Genomic DNA, 18,926 nt, shown 5'->3' with positions numbered 1-18,926 from the left:
GCCTCAACGACACGGTCAGGTGGATTATTATAGTAACATAATATAAAATTTTGCAAAAACTTTAACAGCTTACAGTTTCTTTCAAATATTTTCTCTTCGCGACGAATAAAAGGTGTTGATGTAAAAATGATTTTTCTCTTAAAGACAATAAGTCTTTTCTTGTTCATACTGAGTATAGGTTGAGGCATACTTCAGATTAGCAGAACGCCTCAGATTATGGCAACCGTCAACCTGTCATAACTTTCACTGAATTTAAAAAAAATTACTTTTTTGAGTTTAAGAGGTTCACAAAATTATAGTGTGTTCTTTACTGTGACTTGAGACGAGGTCAATTTGAAAGAATATGAATTTTCTCCTTGACCAAGGACAATCGAGGTTCGTACCGTCGCGACGGATTGACACTGCGATATAAAAAAGAATTTTTCTATTACGCAAATCGAAGGGAGTACGACTCGGCCCGTGTTTCCATCGGGGTCAAATCTAAAGAATTAAAGCTATAGCGAGTATAGTCGGCGTCTTACTTTATTTTCGAACCCTTTCAGCCGGGCTCCTTCTGATAAGATCGCTCAGTCATCGTTCGCTACTTCGCTTTTTGGCCAACAAAACTAACGAAATAGAAAATCCGTCGGAGCGGAATTACATTTCCTCTGAACGGGGAAAAGCAATGGCAAATACAAATATTAATTATTTCTATCAGTAAAATAAGAATTGGTCCACAGAGAAAATATTTCATACGTAATTTGAATGGCTATCTATTTATCAAATTTATCAAATCTATTTAACAAATTTCGAAATTACTCCATCCAACTCTGTGAAGTCATCAAGAAAAAAAATAAATATCTACATATTTATTTTGAATAAAAATCTACGGTCACCACTAGACTGCGGATTTTATGCATTTATGATAAAAATGGGTAGATCTGGGTTGACAGCAACAAAATTTGAAGAATTTAGATATGCTACTATATTGTTTTCAATCTATTAAACATATTTAGCAAGAAATTAGATATTCATTTCACCCCAGCTTGTTGCTAAGTTTTCATTTTGCATAAAGATCCGCAGTCTAGTCATCACTATTATTTCTGCATTCAAAAATGCATTCATATACATGTACCACGATATGACCTTCAAATCACCTTGAACTCCAAAAACTGACTAAACTCTGCATTTCGTATTATTCCATTTTAAATTCTGTTCCTTGCACGAGACAGCCTGTATAAATTGAATTTTTTGAATTGTAAATAGAAGCACGTTCTAGCATAAATAGTTGGCAAGTTTCTTCAAGAGAGAGAGAAAAAGAGAGATAGGAGAAGAGAGATATACCTGAAAATCTTGCGGTGACGGTGATGATTCTTTCTGATGCTGGTTTGGACTGTGCGGCGGGCTAGGCGCGGATCGTGGACTCTGAGGTCGAGTTCCCAGCTCGTAAATGTTGATCATGTGAGCTGCCTGAGCGTGAACCATCAGTTCCCATGCTGAGGGAAAGGATACCTTGCACAGAACGCAGAGCAGAGCTGTCGTGGAATCCCCTTTGGACATAAAATTCCAGGTTCATAACAAAGCTCCTATCCTAAACGCAATAATTATTAAAGAAAACCGCGCGTACGCGTCGTAACTCGAAATTCTGCTGCTGCTCTCGCTAATTGAAACGCGAGAAATATTCTACGAATCACAGAAAAAGAAAATTCTATAAATACAATAAAATGAATGATCGAATTATTAATTGTATTTATTGTCTAAATGTGTACTCGCAATTTGCAAACATTTCATTGAAGAATTAGATCGCCTTAATGCAGACCGATCAGTTTATGCAGCTGACTCTAATATAATTTAATCAATTTAAATAAAATAATAAAATACTTTAATCGAGTAATCGTGACTGCATACAGATATAGAAGAGGCATCTTGATATCTTATTTTACAGGCGAGTGGAATTGTGTCTAAAATAATAAACGTCTGTCTTACTCTTATGCGGATCACTACTCACGCCACAAATTAATTGCGCTTGATTTCTCAATATAGCTTCTCAACCTACCCTCTAGCAATGTCGATATGACATTTTGGTAGAACTCATTCATTATTCTATTATTCTTGCTATTTTATGGTACCTCCCATCGAGCTGATGCGAATGAATAATTTACGAACATAGAAACGTAATTACTCAAGTCTATCTTTCGCTCACTTCTTCCAGAGAGCAAGTTCATTTTCAACGAATTCGTAGTTTATCGAAACGAACTGTACAGAACAAATTGTCGATTACAGTCGCACATTTGTCATTAATAGACTGCGGATCTTTATGCATTTATAGGAAAATTGAGTAGATGAAATTGAAAGCTGTTGCAAAATTGAAAAAATTGAATCTCCTCGATTAAATTATTCAGGCAGGAGATAACATTTAATTTGGTTTTCTATTTCTTGCAATCGATGCAGACGATTTTTATTTTGCATAAAGATCTTCAGTCTAATAATTAACAAGGTTTCATTTTCCAATTTTGTCGATTTCCAATTTACTCGATTGGCACAATTTAAAAAATACTTTTTTGTTTTGAAGGAATGTAAAAAAAGGTCCACTATACTGTAATTACCAATCTAAAGTATAAAAATGTTGTCCATAAAGATCCGCAGTTTCCCTGTCGCAGACTCCAGTGGAATTCGCGCGATCGGAATTTTTCCGGCCCGGAAATCAAATCACAGAAATGGCAAACAACCGGAAGCGACACCGCGGCTCTTCCAGGCAAATTCGACGACCGTTTCCGTAACGGTTCCCCAAATTCGATTCCTCCATCCTAAACAAACCGCTAAGCGTCCCGGTGCACGGCAACGCAGCTGCGTTTCCGGATAAAATGCCAAAATGCAATTCCGCCCGGGAGAGAGAGGCAAGGCGATCGTAATGTGCATCGAGGAACCGGTACGAATTTCATTTTTACACCTGCTCCATTCGCGCCGCGGCGACGATAACGCGATAGGCAACAACGGAAGAGAGCTGGTAAGGTATCCCAGTGTCTGCATCGCGAAGAAAGCCGGACTTCTTTATTGGAAAATTTCTTAAAAGCCGCGAACACTTGAAATCGCGGATTGATTCGAAGTAAGAAATCCTGTTGATCCTGCGCGACAGGACTCGAGGCTAACTTCTTCTTCTTCTTATGCGTCTTCTTCTACTTCGAATGTACCTACTTGGAGCAGCTCCGTTGAAGGTGTGACATTTACATGTGAACCGCAGCTTGCAGTAATTCCGTTTGTGTTCGAGCAGCTCCCCCAGATCTGTAAACATTTCCCTGCAGTTGCCGCAGATCAGTATGTCCGGATTGCCTGGAACAGAAAATCGCGAACAATGTTTGTTTAGAAGCTTCGGAGTTTTGTTTAGATTCGTTACGAATTTATTTTTTTATTGGAATCACTTGCACACATGAATCGACGATTTTACATTAACCAGTCAGTGGTGAAAATATTGGAATCATTAACACTAAATCTACCACCAACGGTCAAAATGACCGGTTCCAGATTTTTTATGTTATAATTATTGAAATAAAAAAATGATCTCATAAGTAATGGTTGTATAGATATCTTTAGTAGATATCTTTTAGTAGATATCTTTAGTAAATAAAATCAATCTTGTTTATGGCTCGGTAGGTTTACTGTTAACCTTGTAACACTACTTACAATTGACATGAAACACTTGCACATGAGTTGACGATTTTATATTAACCAGTCAGTGGTGAAAATATTGGAATCATTAATCTTGTAAGCGGAGGTGACGAATTTTTTTTCATTTTCATTGAACTTCTGCTTTGAGACTTGAAACATTTTTATTTTGCATGAATATTTCCAGTCTAGTCGTACTCGTCATATTGGTCTTATGGTCTATACTATCACATAAGTTATATTGGACATAATCATATTGATCATACTGGTCACGTCAGTCAGATTGTACATAGTAATATTAATCATAGTTACATCAGTAACCTTAAAAGATCATACCAGTCACATGTTAACAGTCACTTGTCAACTGAAATATTGAAGAAGCTTTAACCCTGATCCGTCCCTCATTTCACAAACTAAATCTGTCCCTCTGTGTCAATTTGACATAGCGATAAAAAATGATTAAATTGACACGAGGAACGGATGAGGGTTAAGGCGGCTAGACAGAAGTTCTATTTTTTCATTTACAAAGCGTAATTTTCATTATTCGGCAGCATGTAGCTGTGAGAATTGTATGCTTCCGAATAATGCAAATTACGCTGCCGAATAATACAAATTGCGCATCGTAAACGAAAAAATAGGACTTTCGAGTGAGATAGCGCCCTAGATCGATCTTTTACCTAGCGCTTTTGTCTACTGAAAACCACCATCATTGCAGTATTGAGAAATGAGAAGGCGAATCCCGCACCTTTACAATCCTGGAAAAAGGAGTCTACTCCCTTTAAAAAGAAATGAAATTTATGTACTCAGTACACAAGTATTAATAGATGCCAATTGCTACCTCATCATTTGACCTAGCAGACCAACAACGCGTGAAAAAGTGGCACAGCAGGCCAGTACCGTCTATTTTTCGCGAGCCTCCGAAGAGTACCGGGCTTACAAACAACCATACTCACTGTACACTTTCAGCTGGTTCAGGTCCGGGACAGTGGCTGTGTTTGCAGCTGGTTGTTGTTTCTGTTGCTTCGGATGCTGCGACCGAGTAGGCGGCATCAAACGGGGTCTCTTCAGCGGCGGGGCCAAACGGGGTGGAAAAGCAGTCGAGGCGTAGTAACTGAAAATAAACCGGGTCTGCGTTCAGCCTGGAAATTCTGCGGCAGGGATATTTGAATAATTGTTCAAAAGGCCGGATCCACGCACTCGCCTTCGCCGTTCGATGGGAACCTGTTGTTTCTACCATTTGTGGTTGGATGAAGAAGCGATCCGACTACGGCGCGGTCGCTTTCGGTATAGTTGTGCCAAGTGGCATCGACGCGACGCGGTCGAATCATCTTCTCGGGGTCTGGGACAGAGGGCTGACTACGGTGGCAGCGACGCGTGTGCGTGGTTCCGACTTAATTCGACTTGTTTACATTCCCGTGTGCCTCGTTTGCCGACCTTGAGGTGCATTTTCGCGTGACAGTAAGTAGTGACCTTCATTTTTAGTGAACGTCAGAAGTTTCCTCTCTCAGAAATACTTCAATGTTACTCGAATGACATTTTTGAAGGACATCAGTTTATTAGTTTCAGTTTAATAAGATAATTATAAGAAAAATATTTTTTTATTTCGCTCCTGTGCCTCAACATTTTCGAAAAAGCATTTAAACACTAAATTCCCAATTTTCAAAAAATTATCAATGTATTAATAATTGTGTAGATTGAATTCGGAATAGTAAACACACATTTGAAGAATTTGAAAATGCTGATTCAGTATTTCCAACTAGTTAAAATTATTTGGAGGGGAAATGAATGTCTATGTTGCTCCTGTATCTTGCAATTAGTGCAGACAATTTTTATTTCGTATAAAAATCTGTAGACTAGTTAATAGTCGTCTTGCAATAAATATATGTGTTAATCAAGATACCACCTCAATTGAGGTAAGTTTTAAGTCGATATTTTCCACATTTTCTTTTTCTAATGTTTTCAGATTAAAAGTCTCAAAGTGTTATCAAAACAATGTAAAATGTTTGCTCAGTGTCAAAAAGTATGGTATCCATTCCACGGAGAAAATTCTCGAAAACTACTCCAAAGCTGCAACCTTCTACAGAAAAAAAGGAGCTGTCATGTGTGTTGCGAAAGAGCACGTTCGAAAAGAGAATAAAGAGGCGAACGTAGACAAGCAAAAAGCACTATTGTTTCAGCCGCTAATAGTGTGCGCGGCTGTGTGGCAGACACAGACCTATACGCTATGGATGTGTGACTAAAATGAATAACATTGTATGGGAATGCACGCCATAAAACGTCGTGAAAAAGACATTTAACGGAAACTGTAGAACTAATAAAATTGCCTCAAAAAATTTCACATATGCAACACAAAAATGTTTGCTCAAAAATACGCACAAAGTTCTATTCATGAAATCATAAGATTTATACGTAACATTACATTTCAAAATTAAAAATCAAATTAAAGTAAATTATTAAAGTAAAAATTATGTACTAAATTTGACACGTAAAATGACGTATACAAATTGATATGTAAAATTATATATCAAATTTTATACATAAAGTCACATACAAAATTATATACGTAAAATGACATAAAAAATTTCATAAAATTCCTGTAAAATTGCTATAAATTTCTATAAAATTCCATAAAACTCCTGCCTGTATTAAACACGGATTAAACAGTGAAAGGCATCAACACATTCTCCTGGTAGCTGCTGATGGCGCTGGGCGATGACGGAGCTAGTTTCGAATTTAATCGAGTGTGTTTAGACTTTTGATCGAATCGATGCGACATTGTCGCCTCCGGTTCTACGATGTTCCACTTTGTGGGGCGGAATGAAAGAAAGAAAGAGAGAGAGAGAGAGGGGGTGGCGGCAGCGGAATGAAACAAGAGGAGTGGAAAAGAGGAATCGCGGAGCCCCTCGTCGTATTTATCCGGCTACGTACTTCCTACGTCTGTCCTGCAGCTTTCCATCCCCTCGAAATAAAACTTAGTCTCCTTCTGCCTCTGCTCTTCGCCACCCCCAGCATCAGCCACCTACGTTCTCGCTACTTTCATGTTCTCTCGCTTCTCGTTCGCGCTCTCTGTATCCTCAAGCACGATCCTCCTTTTTCCAGGGAAGAGTAAGCAGAGGGAGAGAGAGAAAGTCTTTCTTCTCAAGAACCGTCACGTTGGAGAGATCGCGCGCGCGCGCGCGCGCGCAGCCTCTTCTTTCCTATTTAACGCGTCTTCGTTTTCCCGTCCGCTTGTTTATAGTTCCGAGATATTTTGTTTTATTCGCTTCTTTATCGCTCGGGCAAATTGCTTGTCGAGGATTCGAGGGTGCCCGCTACCCTCCACCCCCTTTCTTCTATCCCGGATGCCTCGTAGTTAATGGCTCGTTCACTGACACCGGGATGTTTTCAGAGTTGAAGAGGACCCCCGGGCCATGATTGTGTATACTCGAACAGCGACAAGGACGATCGGGACCCGTTCGAACCGTATACGGGATTCCGTTGTCCCGATTTAAAAAGTTCTGACAGGGTATATTGTCTTTTTTTTATTTAATTGACTCGAACAACACACCGAGTATCGGTGCGACACACTGGTCAGTATTATTGTTAGATTTTAAAATCTAACTGAAAATCAGTAGGAGAAACAAGAATTGAAGATTATCTATTTCTCAATCTCTTAAAGATCCTGTTAATTGTGGTTGCGATAGTCTATGTTAGATTCGAAGAGAAAAAAGTATTAGGTTGGTAACTAAATTCGCGAAATTTTATATAAAATACTCGTGCTTAAAAAATATACAATATATAAATGACTTTGTTTGAGAAAATGTGGAGGCCGCGCACTTAGTTGCCAACCTGATAATTTGAATATAGAATTGTCTAAAAATTTCTTCCCACCTTTAACAATTTTATTAAATTGAAAATAACATATAGACGTTCCTAAATCGTTTAATGATTTTACTGTTTTAATTACATCCACCCATTTTTATCATAACTTCATCAAATCCGCAGTATAGGTATGATATACTCTTTTCTTCTGGCACTGAGCGGTGGGCAGCGAACAGCTTGACACGTAGAAGAGGGGATAGAGAGATTTTCTTGTTGCGAAACATCGTCGAAAGGAAACTGTGATATTTCAGGTGTATATGTATATCAGCGTTAATCCCTTGCACTCCGAATTATTTTTCAATTTTATTGCCAACTCCCTACTATTTTAAGTGTTTTATTTGAAATTTACTTCAAAGGACAGTTCCTTGACTGCTACTTATTTCAAACAATTTTGTTTACTAATTATATTAAATATAGCTCTCAAACTTTGTTGTGATTTATATTCGTGGAACCTGTATTTGTTTCTTAACTAAAAAGTAAGAAATTAAATAAATAAAGGAAGAACCAAATACATATAAAAACCCGTTTCATTTATATCTTTCTTTCCGCAAAGGGTTAACACTAAACCCTCCACCACCGGTTAGAATGAACGGTTCCAGATTTTTCATTTCACAATGATTGAAATAATAAAAATGATTGTATAGCACAAAGTGTCTAAATAACATCATGTACCACTCAGTGGCGGATCTAACGGTAAGCGGACTAAGCGGTCGCGCGGGAAAATAAATTTATGAATTTTTAAATAAATTTATTTAATGTGTAACTTTATGAAATTTTTCATTAATTTTCTCTTTTCTTAAGAAAATGACTAGACTCCACTCGACTAGAGCCGTCATTGGTACCACTTTTAAGTATAGGTAGGTTCAGTGTTGAATAAAATATTCGAGATTCGCGAGTTCCAAGAGACTCGAGAACAATCGCAGGATTGTAGAAGCAAGATTCAGTCAGAAATAGGATTCGCACACACCGGATGATCAAAAATAGGATTCGGTCGCGCCGGATAATTTCAGAAACAATACTTATCGACCTAATAATCCATTTCTTTTCCGCGGCGTAACCGTCGCGGCGGATCCCGGCAATAAATCCTAGGCTCAGCAATCCGGGAATCCGTTCCCCAACGATCCGAGAAAACAAATCCAAACGAAATAGGTTAATACTGCGAGATCGAAGCCGGCTCCCTCCCCCGAGTAACACAATGGCGGATAGAGAACACACACTATACATATGCTCAATCGGCGTTCGCCCCGTCTCGCAATATGTTCACTGAGAATTACCATCCGCGAACTTCTTCGCGCACTCCGGACCGGCTAAAAAGTTTGCCCGGGGAATGTACAAATTACATATTTAATCAACCCATTTGAACGCCGGAGCACGGGGGTGTGCAGGCTGTTTGCACGCGAGCTGCTTGCACGCTTGCAGCTCACCTCTCCGTCTCTCTCTCTATCTCCCTGTCGATTGAAGTGCGAGAAGCGGAACGAGCTTCGTCCAATTTCTAATAAAACCGGCGGACTCGTCTTCGTCGCGCTAATTCGCCCGAAATCCCGATTCCCAGGTCTGATCACGGCTGTCGATCGGGGATCGCACTCGTCTCGAATTTAAGCTACGTTCTCTGTTTGATTGTACGCGGAATGTCCTCGGAAAAATGCTTTGCACATGCAAAAGTTCGATTTTCTTGTTACAAAGCTGGGACCGTGTCTTCAAGTAGAGTGAGGGCAACATTGAACCCATGAACTCGTTTCTCCAGAAAATTGTTACTTATAACTGGACTGCGGATCTTGCAAAATAAAAAATGTTTGCATTGATTGCATCTTTTAATTATCTGATTAAGCTGAAGCCAATACACGCTGACGTCTTTGAATCTTTTTAATATGTCCACTGCTTTAAATTGTGCTTACCTATTTTTGTGATAAATGCAAAAATCCGCAGTCTATTTGTAACAAAATAAAAATTCTCTGCATCAATCGCGAGAGACAGCGGCAATATGGAAGCTTTATCACAAGAAATGGGCACACAGTTTTACATGAATATTTTCATTGTTCCGTATAATTTAATAGTTATAGTATTTTATTCCGGACTGAATTTCGCAATTTCGAAACATTTAACAAGATTTGATTTTAGAGAATTTGATTCCTCTGAAAAATGCTTATTGTTTTGGCATATTTGTTGCTAGATCTCTATAATATTCTGCGGTACGTGGATACCTTTATTAGCTCCGTCTCGCCATTTCATTCTTTAATACCTCACCGGGATTCCCGGAACTTTTACTTTCTCTCTGGTGCAGAATCTCTGCTCTTCTGCTCTCCACTCGAAGGTCCCAAATCTTTCTCCACTACCACTCCCTTTATAGAATTTCTGTGCTCCGATTGCTCGGCTAAACTTTTCAAATCTCCTTTTCCTTTCTTTTTCTTTAACTTTTACTCTTTAATACCTCGCGGAGATCGCCGATTCTACTTCCCTTCCACTCCGTGTATGAAATTCTTTTTCCATTGGTGCTACGTCGATGTCTCGCCCAGAAAAACCTGAAGAATGATTAACGAAGAACTCGCGAAAATGTCCTGGTTAGATAAACTCAATTTCTTTCTTACACGATTTTGAAATATAACAGTGGTTCCAAAAGATATCAAACACTAAATATCCCAGTCTCGAGAAATTGTCCAATAGTACGATAGTAATCCTGGTCTCAATTTAAAGCTTCAGATTTCTCCGTTTACTAATCATCTCTCAATTCAGGTGTCAAACCGAAGATAAGTTTTCTCTCGAAAGTGCTGCCAATTGAATCTTCTCTAGAAACCTTAAAAATTTCTTTCGTAAATAAAACCTCCACAGATTTGAACAGATCGAAGTCTCCCCTTTACAACGACACAAAAAAACTTGAAGTACGATTTTTTAAATGGTTTTATAAAGATTTAAGTAGTGCACAGTCAACTTTACAGTGACATGAGGTACGCTAGCGAACATGATCCTCATGTTTGCTCCATTAAACTGTAAAAACAAGTGTTGGATCAATTTTCAAGGTCCGGTTGTAAAGAGGAGGGCTTCAACGTTCAAATCTGTGAAACATTCATCCGCGAGAAAAATTGTCCAAAAATTGTCAAGTCCAAGTTCAATGCTGACTCGGTAATTACCGGTACAATATTATATTCGAGGTCCTCCTTTGCCACCTCCCATTTTCCGAATTCGAAGGTCCCGCGCCTGTTCGATCGCGTCGACGTCGCGCGAGGCCAGTCGATTCTGCCAGCGATATCTGGCGCTGAAACTTTTAAGCCGATAGGATGAAGTTTCGCGGTGTATTGGTCCGCGGGCATATTACAGTGCTCCTCGGCGTAGCATGGCGGCGGCGAAGATTCAGAGACGGCGGTAATCATCGAACTTCGAAAACTAAAGGGGCGATCGTTACCCGGTGCCGTTGGTGCTCGATGGTTCGACGTGCGACGAGACAGCGGCCACCCCCTTATCAGTCGTCACGGACATTAAGAAACGGGAGAGGGAGAGAGAGAGAGAGAGGTGGGGTATGGTCGAAGAAATGGCGAAATAAGGGGGCACTTCAAAAGATGGTCGCGGGGGCAGCTGGCACAAAGGCCAAGAGTCCCGCGGTCGCCAATAATTGGACGGTGGCTCGAGGAAAGAAATTAAAATGCTCCAGACGACGACGACGACTACGGGAATCGCCGGTGTAGATGATACAGAGAGGACCCCCAGGATCATGGATGGAAAAGGAGGAGGACAGGGGTCACAGGGGGTTGGCTACCCTTAACGCAGAGCCCTTCCGCGTCACCGTCCCCTACCTTTCTCTCTCACTCTCTTCCTTCACGCCTCTCTCCCTCGGCAGTTTCGCGCTTATTATCCGAAAGTTCCAAAGTGAAACAGAGTGAAACTCTGTCGGCGTGGAGAGAACTTTTAACAACCGCTACGAAGGCACGAATTCGTGGGTATCTCTTGTGTCACGCTGCCGACGCTGCCACTGGGTAAAGGGATGAAACACGAGTGAGGAGAAAGAGAGGGCAGAAGGATTTTGATGGGGGAAAGAATGCGTCTCTCGAGGGGGAAACGGAAGTGACGGAAGAACGCGGGAAATAATGTCTGATAAAACGCGCGGACCGGCTGGTCTAATACCGTCACCGGTAATTTATGGGGGAATAATCAAATTCGGGGTTGTTGCACGGCCCAAGATATTTCCCGGGGATGCAATAAATTCAGCCCGGTTGGGGAAGCATCGATGGACCCGTGGCTCGCCGGAAAAATGTGTCGCGTCCTTTCACTTTCCGCATTTTATCGTTTAACTGACACCAGGTTTACGTATCCGTAAGCTGCTTTATATTTTTGATCACCACGATTTTATTGACGAAATTGCCCAAGTGTATTTCAGTAAAAAAAAGCTTCCAATTTTAAAAAGTTGATCGTGAAGAATAGCTAAAAAGTATTCTACTTCAGTTGCAACAAACTGGAGTGAAATAGAAATTTATTTTTTTCCTTGATACACATATTTAATCTCCAAAAATGTTTTTGTCCCGAAAAATGCTGCAATTATTTGAATGCTTAAATATTGATTATCAACGAATCAAATTTTATTTCGGGTAAACTTTTACCGGATTCAAAATTAGTACCTTTCTCCTACGAATTATGATGTACTTGGTATGTAATCCAATAGATTTGTACCTGGCGCGGATGAGGATCGAGGTTTCGATCCTCTAGGATCAATAGTTGAGGAGTTATGGTCGCTTAAAGTTGAGCATTTTTGATAGGTAAGGGCGCCGCCATATTGGTTTGTAATGACGACCGCGAGCCGCTTACCTTGCCGCCCCCCCCCCTTGACCTAATCATAACCAATTCCGTAAGCGGCGCGCGACCGTCACTACAAACCAATATGGCGGCCCCCTTATCTGTCAAGAAACTGGAAATATGCTCAACTTTAAGCGACCATAACTCCTCAACTATTGATCCTAGTGGTTCGAAACTTCGATCTGCATCCGCGCCGGGTACAAATCTACTGGATTACATACCAAATACATCATAATTCGTCATAGACAAATTTTGAATCTGGTAAAGTAAAGAGCAGCCTTTATTTCATCCAGAAACAGAGGCATAATATTCATATTTCTTAGACTTTGTTAAAATCTTCATCACGAGTCTGACCCGTTAAAATACGGCGAGGGGTCAACAGGTCGAAAATAATGTAATAGTACTTATCGATTCTTTTAATGTTTTCACTGTTTGAAACGACACCTCTCCATTCTCGTCGTAAGTGCATAGAATCCGCAGTCTAGTAATCAGAAACTGGAATTTTTATGAACAATATTGTTTTTTAAGAAAGCAGAATTTTTTGACTTTATCCATTTGCGAAAGTTTTCTTCCCATGACATGTCTTTCGCTCTCGAGCTTCGCTTCCACATCGTTTTTCTCGCGGGCAAATATTTTTCATATTTCCGCACAATATGATCGACGTTTTCAAAGTTTTTGCCGCGCTCGAATATAGAGGATTCTATTGAAGTTCTGTTTTTTATTTATTCGGTTCGATCGAGTGCGCTCGACTGCGACGAGGATTTCGTCGGATATGTTCCATAAGCATGTGTCGAAGAGAAGGTTATCCGTTACAAAAGAATATTTATTCGTTATTCTTCATTGCCATATTTATTTTAAAAACTTTGTTCGTGTTGAACAAACATTGTGGAAAAATGTTGATATTTGTAACCGCACGGCGATGCCGCACAGTGAATTCAGTTCAAAAACATGTGGGATTGCAACGTTTTAATGAGGTATTTTAAAGCACCCCCGGAAGGGTTAAAAGAAACGAGAGTTCAAGAGAAGTTCATTTTACTAGCTGTGGAATGAGAAGTCCGGTAAAGCTGCACATATTAAAATAATAAAATCACATGAAGATTTATAAAGGAAAACAAAATAAAGGTATTCGAATAAAAATCTACTTCATAAACACGTACATCTTATTAAAAATGTTAATTTCAGGGAAGCAAGAAAGAGAAGTTCTAAAATAAATATTAATAAACGGGCAATACACACAGTGCAGTGCATGATGAAAGGTCGTTGACCTTTTCTTTTAAAAAATATGTTTGTTCAGCATATCAAAATTTGAACAGAGCACATCAAATGATGAGAACGCAATAAACCCGCTGGGAGATGAATGCAGAATTGACAAAAGAATTCGAATAAAAATCACGAGCTTTATCTTTTTATTGGAAAAATTGATTTAAGGCGAACAAGGAAGAGGTATTTTTCCGAAAATAGTATTAGAGACACAGTACATTTCTACTGCTTTATGATAAATATCCTGTGCTTTTGTTTATAGCTTTCTCCCACAAAACAGCAATTTTCTTTTCTGTGTCATAAATTAATAAATTAGTAGAGACGCAACGGGGGTAGTTTCCCTCTCAAGAATGCCGGTTTACTTTACGCACAATCGCAATGGCGATCGCGATAGCATTCTCTGCAGGCTCTGGCATCAATTACCTCGCAAACGATCAGTTAAAGACCCACAGAAGGGCGAAAGGAAAATGTGAACCAGTCGTGCCGAAGGTCACAATAATTTCCCGCGATCCGTCTCGATTTAATTTCTCGCGCGTTCGCGGACTTTTCCAGGGGGCCAGGCTAGCGTTTAATTCGACGGAACAAACGATTCAATTTAAAATCCCGAGGGGCTAGGAATTCCTGTTCCCCGTCGAGAAGAGAAGAGTTCTCCGGTGAATAAAATAAAAAAAGAGAAGAAGAAGTCGAACCTTCGGATAAACTCTATCCGTTTAAATATAAGCCTGGCGGAGAGAGGTCGTCGAAAAAAGACGAGGGACGACGGAATAAATCGACAGATTTTCATCAAGAAGCGAGCCCGAGACGGGGCCAACGAGGTCTGTGATTGGCACCGGTGACAATTATTTGTTTTCCACAAATCACCGGGGAGAAACGCCGCGTCGTTTCCCTTTTCCTTCGGCGCGCTGAACGTCGACGGAGCTTTTCTTTTTCCCGCCCTTGCCTCGGCCGATTCTTCTCTTCGCCCCCTCTCGTGTACTTTCAGATACGTCCCGGCTGTCCATGGCATTTGCCGCAATATTGCCGGGACGAGGCGTTCTTTGACCCTCCATAAACCAAATTTTCCGCCCATGCATGAGAGGCTTCGCCGCGAATACAATACCGGAGGGCCCGAGCTTCGGCTACGAAAGATTCCTTGCGAAACAGTCGCACCGAGTTTATTGCAGAACAAGTGTACGGTAATGTCTCGATGGATGAGAAAAATCCGGGTCCGAAGTGCCACAAATCGGATACGCGCTATTCCTTTTGGTCTCAGACCGTTAGCGTTAAAATTAAAAAAGAATTAAGTAAACGTTAAAAGTATTATTTATTTAAGATATTTTTACCGGCATGTTCGTCACACTTTTCTGATTAAAATGAATCCAAACACGACCCAATTCGCTTCGTATTTACCCGTTTAATCCACGATATTGCAGAACCTCGACTATCCGAACTGAGCCGAAGTTCCCCCCATCTTAACCTTGGATTGAATCTTTAGTTATTTGTACTATAAATTGTGTTGTATATGCATCATTTTAGATTGAAATTGTTCAGTGTATCTAGTTCAGAGAATTCAGATTAATTATTGGTCTACTGAATCGTGGATTGAACGAGTAAATGTTAACCAAACTGCATCGTGTTTGAAAAATACGACGAACACGCAGGTAAAAGTTTCGTGTCGAAAAACTTTAATAATATTTGTACATAATTGCCCCCTTTTTTAATGAATTCTGAAAGATAAACTTTTACACCAACTCAATATTTTTTGCAGCTCTTTTAGAAATTTGCCAGTACAGTCTATGGAGAGATGAATTTTCAAAGACGGTTTTCTTAAAAGTTCAGTGTGTAAAACGTGTGGGAGATACTTTCGTTTTGACAGATATTGAACTTCGAGTTTCTTCGTGGCTAGTACAGACAAGTATTTCGTTGGAAACGTATCGACAGCGAATTCTTTATTAACCAGAAACAAGCAACGATGGGCTGAACGCGACAGGGACATAAGTTTAAACGACATTTTTCATTAAATACCTTTTCCTTCGATCGACTTCTATTCAGGTCGCCTAAATGGCGTCTGGGTGTGACATTTCAAGCCGGATTGTCGACACCAGACACACCTTGTAGTTTTCGAACAGCCGCGTGCAATTCCTTCTCCCGTTTTTCTGTGTCACTTAGAAAGAAATTGTGTCGACTGTGTAATTGCAATTTTCAATCGACAAACGAATTAATCGAAAATACACCTGCGTCGCTTCTTACGTATTTTTTAATCGCGAGAACACGTCTTTCCTTGCTTTGCATTTCAATTTCAATTTCTTTCATTATTGCGAATTTCTTTTATTTTTCTCTCTCGTCGCTTTCATTGGCTGCAACGAAGAAAATAATTATTCTCCGGCTAATGAAGTCTTATAGTAGCTTGTTTATTATGTTCGCAATTACAGCGTAAATCTGTGCGAATTTATAAAATGCAGGAAAAACTGCATATTCCGTGTTTACCGCGGGGAATTTTCTAGTCGATACAATGAATATTTTTCCTTTCGCGATTTTTACAAAATGCTTGATCAAATGAATACAAAGATTGAAATAAGCAAAAGTGGATTTATTGTATCAATAAACTCTTTAATAACATTTCTAAATTAATTATAGCCTGCACATTTAGATGCTTAGCTGCACATTTAATGTCAAAATGCATTTATCAAAAATCAATGAATCTGTCCATTTATTAGGATAAAAACTATTTGTTTTTATTTAACATCTATTTTTGGAAATGAATAATAGTATAATAGTAATAAAATTAATAATAAAAACTATTTTTGTATAATAGTGACGATTATTTCCTGGTCGTGAGCCACACGGAACATTGCTAAACGGCGAGAGCAACAGATTTCCACTCCTCTGTTATATTTCTCCTGCCATATATTTTCGGGATCAGTGGGAACCTGCCAACGACATTTCGAGTTATATCGCCTGCCACAATGAGTCATTGTTAGAATTTCTGATACAGAACGCGATCCATTCCCTTGGACTTTATTTCGTGTAATCTGAGCAATCTCCTCCCCACGACTCATAAGCCAGAGATTTTTTAAGGATATTTTAATGGGAGCCTCAAATTCCATGAGCATTTCATTATATTGTAATAAAACAAAATTGATCATTTTATCCTATCAGATGATCGATGATCATATACAATGGATAATTATTTTATCCTGTTTTAGATGATTATTCTATTCGGTTTTAAATGTCCCTAGAAACTAGATAAATATATTATTCTGCTTTTGGTGATTGTATAGACTAGACATTTATTGGGTTGGCAAGAAAGTAATTTCGGTATTTTAAGATGAAGTAAAACCCAATTTTGTTCAATCAAGCAATGAACTTTAATAAATCAAATTTTCTGAAAATATCTTGTTCATTAAAGTTTTTATTGGTTGAATAAAAAAATTGAACTCTATTTCACCTTAAAATACCGAAATTATAATACTTTCTTGCCAACCCAATATTTTATTCTGTTTTAAATGATCCTATAAATTTTACCATTATTTTATTCTGTTTGAGATGACCGTACAGACTAAAAGTGTAAAAATAATAATTGTGCTGTCACGAAACGGTAAGTGAAATTCCGAAAATGAGTACCGGGAGATTTTAATGCACACGGGTCTTTTATTTGCTCGTTTCGAAAAGTCCGATATCAATTTTTTGAGCATCCTGGGACATGATACTCTGTGCCTATTAGCTCTTCCAGCCCCGTACGCTTAATCTGCACGTGTGACAGCTTGCTCGACTGAATGAATTTTAATGAACTCCGGTATTAGAGGGTCCGGCCACAATTTATCCGACAAATTCAAGTTCCGTTCACGTTGTTCAATCTGAATACATACATATCCAGCTTGAGCCCGGGCAAAGTGAACTATTCTGCAGCGTATCCACCTTGTTGCATCCTATTCGATGGAAGAAACTGTATTCCTAGGGATATGCTGCACCCGCGAAACAATATTTCAGATTTCCTTCCAATCCTTAACATTTAATTTCCTTTCTTTCGCTATGCTCACCTGCCTATAATTCGAAATTACGTTCAATATGATTCTCGTGATTAAACTACATATTTTATGCACTTATAATAAAAATGATCAACTTTATATCATTTCTGTATCTTGCAATTAATGGCAGAAGATTTTTATTTCCCATAAAAATCTACAGTCTACTCAAAATAATATTTATCATTCATTTCCAACTTTGTCATCTTGAACTAAAGAAATTAATAAAAATGTTTTTGGATATTTATGCAAAGTCAGAATTGTTCGTGTTGATTACAAACAGCAGCAATTATGTAGAAACGTAGTTCTTCCCTGTTTAAATATTAATTATAGTAAATAATAATTTGATTCAGTCAGAGTAAAATGATGAAATAATATTTTTTAATAAAAGTGAACAACACCATTTCATTAAAGTCAGAATATGCATGTATGTAAATATGTAAAACATGCAAAAAGATTTTCCGATTTAATAACAAATCATTTTCTCGTCACCTGTCAGTAAAATCGCCCTTCAATGTCTTTAAACACGCGTTTTCCTTTTTTCCTCCATCGTATCATGGCACTGCAACGCCATGTATACGTGCACGTGTGTGTATGCGTGTACACGACAAAACCCGACCGCCTATATATTTTACTATCACCGGTATTACGACTTGAACACGGTCCGCTGTCGAGAGCGCACCCCTAAAGCCTATAAATAATATTTCTGTCAGTGCTTTCACTGGCGTTTTCCCACAATTATTACGTTTCTCATAACCGATGCCATAATTCTACCCGGTAACAGGGCGATTCGTAATTTCTGCTTAGCCACATCATCATTTCAATTTATGTAATCTCCCATTCCTTCTGTCAGACACGAGTTTCTGGGGCTAATCTTTTTCATTTCTTTAGGTTCTAATTAATGAAACGCTTTCCCGCTATCAAAATATGTAAAATAGCATACAAAAGAAAACAGACAATTTGTATTACATTTACCGGTGAATTTTATTCTGATGGAGCGTGTGGATTTTTATGGAAAATAAATATTTTACAAGAGCTTACAAATAATTTCTCTCTGTAATCGTTTTGACGAGTTGGAAATAACATCGGTACCGTTATAAATTTATAATATTGATTCCATGAATTTATTTGTGTTAGAACCAATTAATAAAAATGAACTTCTTGAAAAACTAGCATTAAAGTAGAATATTTTGTTAAATAATCTGCTAGAGTTCGTAACGTTTACGCATCTGTTAAGAGTACACAATAAATTTTTATATTTATTAGGAGAATCTCGGTTTATTTTTTCTCTGGAGTTTCTTCCCAGAGCCCCCACGTTTCCAGATAAAGTACGCGACGGAGTTTCACTTTCGCTCATATTTTTATTGGCAAAGAAGCCTT

At 38.8% G+C, this 18,926-nt stretch overlaps 1 protein-coding gene across 1 annotated transcript in view; it reads right to left on the bottom strand.

Moving 5' to 3' along the window:
- Nucleotides 1-18,926, bottom strand: part of LOC143214746 (uncharacterized) — a 446,535-nt gene that overhangs the window by 18,604 nt on the left and 409,005 nt on the right. The window contains exons 8-10 of the mRNA XM_076436114.1: nucleotides 4,596-4,753; nucleotides 3,175-3,309; nucleotides 1,324-1,529 (exon numbers count right to left, since the gene is read on the bottom strand). Coding sequence (XP_076292229.1) covers nucleotides 1,324-1,529; nucleotides 3,175-3,309; nucleotides 4,596-4,753 — 499 coding nt within the window. The remainder of the gene's footprint in view (nucleotides 1-1,323; nucleotides 1,530-3,174; nucleotides 3,310-4,595; nucleotides 4,754-18,926) is intronic.

Source organism: Lasioglossum baleicum, chromosome 13, assembly GCF_051020765.1.
Source record: "Lasioglossum baleicum chromosome 13, iyLasBale1, whole genome shotgun sequence".
Taxonomy (NCBI): Eukaryota; Metazoa; Arthropoda; class Insecta; order Hymenoptera; family Halictidae; genus Lasioglossum; species Lasioglossum baleicum.
This window is presented reverse-complemented; position numbering and strand designations above follow the sequence as displayed.